The sequence below is a fragment of the Cyprinodon variegatus genome, unplaced genomic scaffold (assembly GCF_000732505.1).
Source record: "Cyprinodon variegatus isolate N-32 unplaced genomic scaffold, C_variegatus-1.0 Scaffold481, whole genome shotgun sequence".
In the NCBI taxonomy this organism is placed as follows: domain Eukaryota; kingdom Metazoa; phylum Chordata; class Actinopteri; order Cyprinodontiformes; family Cyprinodontidae; genus Cyprinodon; species Cyprinodon variegatus.
The window spans coordinates 397,920-399,861 of record NW_015150934.1 but is presented as its reverse complement, the minus strand read 5'-3'; the positions used below and the strand labels follow the sequence as shown (position 1 = coordinate 399,861).

Below are 1,942 nucleotides of genomic sequence, written 5' to 3'. Positions count from 1 at the left end.
CCACCAACCGTGGGCCATCCACCAACCGTGGGCCATCCACCAACCGTGGGCCATCCACCAACTGTCAGCCAACCTTCACCCGTCGTCCATCCAGCAACCATTCCCATGCTTTTAACAACTGGCAAGGCTTCTACCCTCATCCGGCCTTCAACCTCCATTTCTCTCCTTCCGTCTTTAACCTGCTCTACATCTTCCAGTTATCTCATCTTGCCCCAGGTGATTTCTACCGCAGCTCAGTCTGCCAGTGTTCAGCCAATAAGCTCAGTACCTCTGGTGACGACTCCTTTACTATCTAACGCTCCCATCAGCGCGGTCCAGCCAATACTGACCCTGAACCAACAAGTTGTTCCCACTCAGAACCAGTCTCATGTACTGCTGTTGACCAACTCAAACTCCCTGTACCCGGTGTTTGACTCCAATATCAGACTTTCCTCTGACTTGACCCAACTTCCAGGGCTTCAGAGCAGCACTCTTACAGTTGGGGAAGGCTGTGGGAGTTCAAAGGATGCTTCAGTTCTTGTTAGTCCTCAATTACTTCCCTCTGTTGGGCGGAGTCTTCCAGCTCCAGAAATCTGTCCTGACTCAAGCAACCAGCACCTCTCAGACCAACACCTCGCCTCTAGAGTTGGACCTGTTTCTCTCAACCTGAACAACCGGCAGCAGAATCCTGACTTCAAGGAGAACCCTGCCCCCAACCACAAGGTCTGTCCCAGAGATGGACAGCAGGGACCAGAAGCAAGCAAATTGATCACCGGTGGGTCTGATCTGACCCGTAATGGGACAACTGATGAAAACAGACAGAACCAGAGACCCGTATCCAGTGAAACACCAGAGAGCCGACAAGTAGCAGATTCATTAGAAAAAGCGGACCCTGTGGTAGAGCAGTCTTCATCTGAAAACCTCAATTTAGATCCAACCAAAACCAAAGAATCCCAGTCTTCCTTTAATTCATTAACACCTGGAACCACAGACCAGAAGCTTGTCACCGTGTTGTCCGAGGACTCTGAACCTGTAGCAGGTTATACAGAAACCCCAAAGTCTGAAAAAACATCCCATAGAACTTCGGAAGAAGTCACCATTGTCTTGTCTGAGGAAGATGATTCCTCAGAATATGAGTTTCTACCCGATGTTTACGAGGTCAGATCGAGTTGTGAAAAAAGGCCAACATTCATGAAACCGGTTTCCCCTGGAGATTCAGATGATGAGGTCACCGTCCTTGCAAATGAACCTGAAGAGGTGTCATCTCCTGATGTTTATGAAGTCAAACCGTGCACGTCACGATTCAAACCGATGGATGTTTTCAGTGAGCTAGCCTCACCGGTACCTTCTGAAGACCAGCTGTCCTTGGCCTTGTCTGAAGAACCTGAACTTGGCCTGAAGCTGTCTTCTTCTGAAGCATCAGATGGAGAAGGCAAAGAGCCACCGAGCTCCAGGACTGACCGGCAGGACTACAGCCAGCTCCAGTGGCAGCCCACGGTGTCTCTGCTGAGACTTCCCCTGTCCCTTCCTGGACATGGACGTCCCCCACCTCGGTACCATTTCATCGGTAGCAAAGAAGATGAGCTTTATCTGCAGGAGGTGGAGGAGAATGCTCAGGTCCATTCATCATTATGATAAATCTAAAGAAGCCATAGTTGTCCCTCTGATTGGGTCATTTCATGCTTGTTGTTCTGCTGTCTTCCAGTCCAGTGAAGAAGAATCCTTAGAGGCTGTCACTGATAACTCCTCTGAGGTCACAGAGGACTTCACAGAGCCTCAGTCTCCGCTGTCCTTGGAGGTCATTTCTTGCGCCGCCTGTGGATCAGCCAGTGCATCGAAGATCTGCACAGTCTGCAGCCGGGGGTACCACAGGGACTGTCACGTCCCTCCATTTGGACCAGACATCTGGTAGGAGATAATGTCATCATCAATGGTTCCTACTGGGCAGTTTGTAGAAGTTAAA

At 50.2% G+C, this 1,942-nt stretch overlaps 1 protein-coding gene across 1 annotated transcript in view; it reads left to right on the top strand.

The window, feature by feature from the left end:
- The first annotated feature begins 6 nt into the window (after window positions 1-6).
- The window catches only part of LOC107094409, an 8,896-nt gene continuing 6,960 nt past the window's right edge, over window positions 7-1,942 (top strand). Inside the window, exons 1-2 of the mRNA XM_015389983.1 lie at window positions 7-1,596; window positions 1,685-1,887. Coding sequence (XP_015245469.1) covers window positions 106-1,596; window positions 1,685-1,887 — 1,694 coding nt within the window. The 5' untranslated portion in view covers window positions 7-105. The remainder of the gene's footprint in view (window positions 1,597-1,684; window positions 1,888-1,942) is intronic.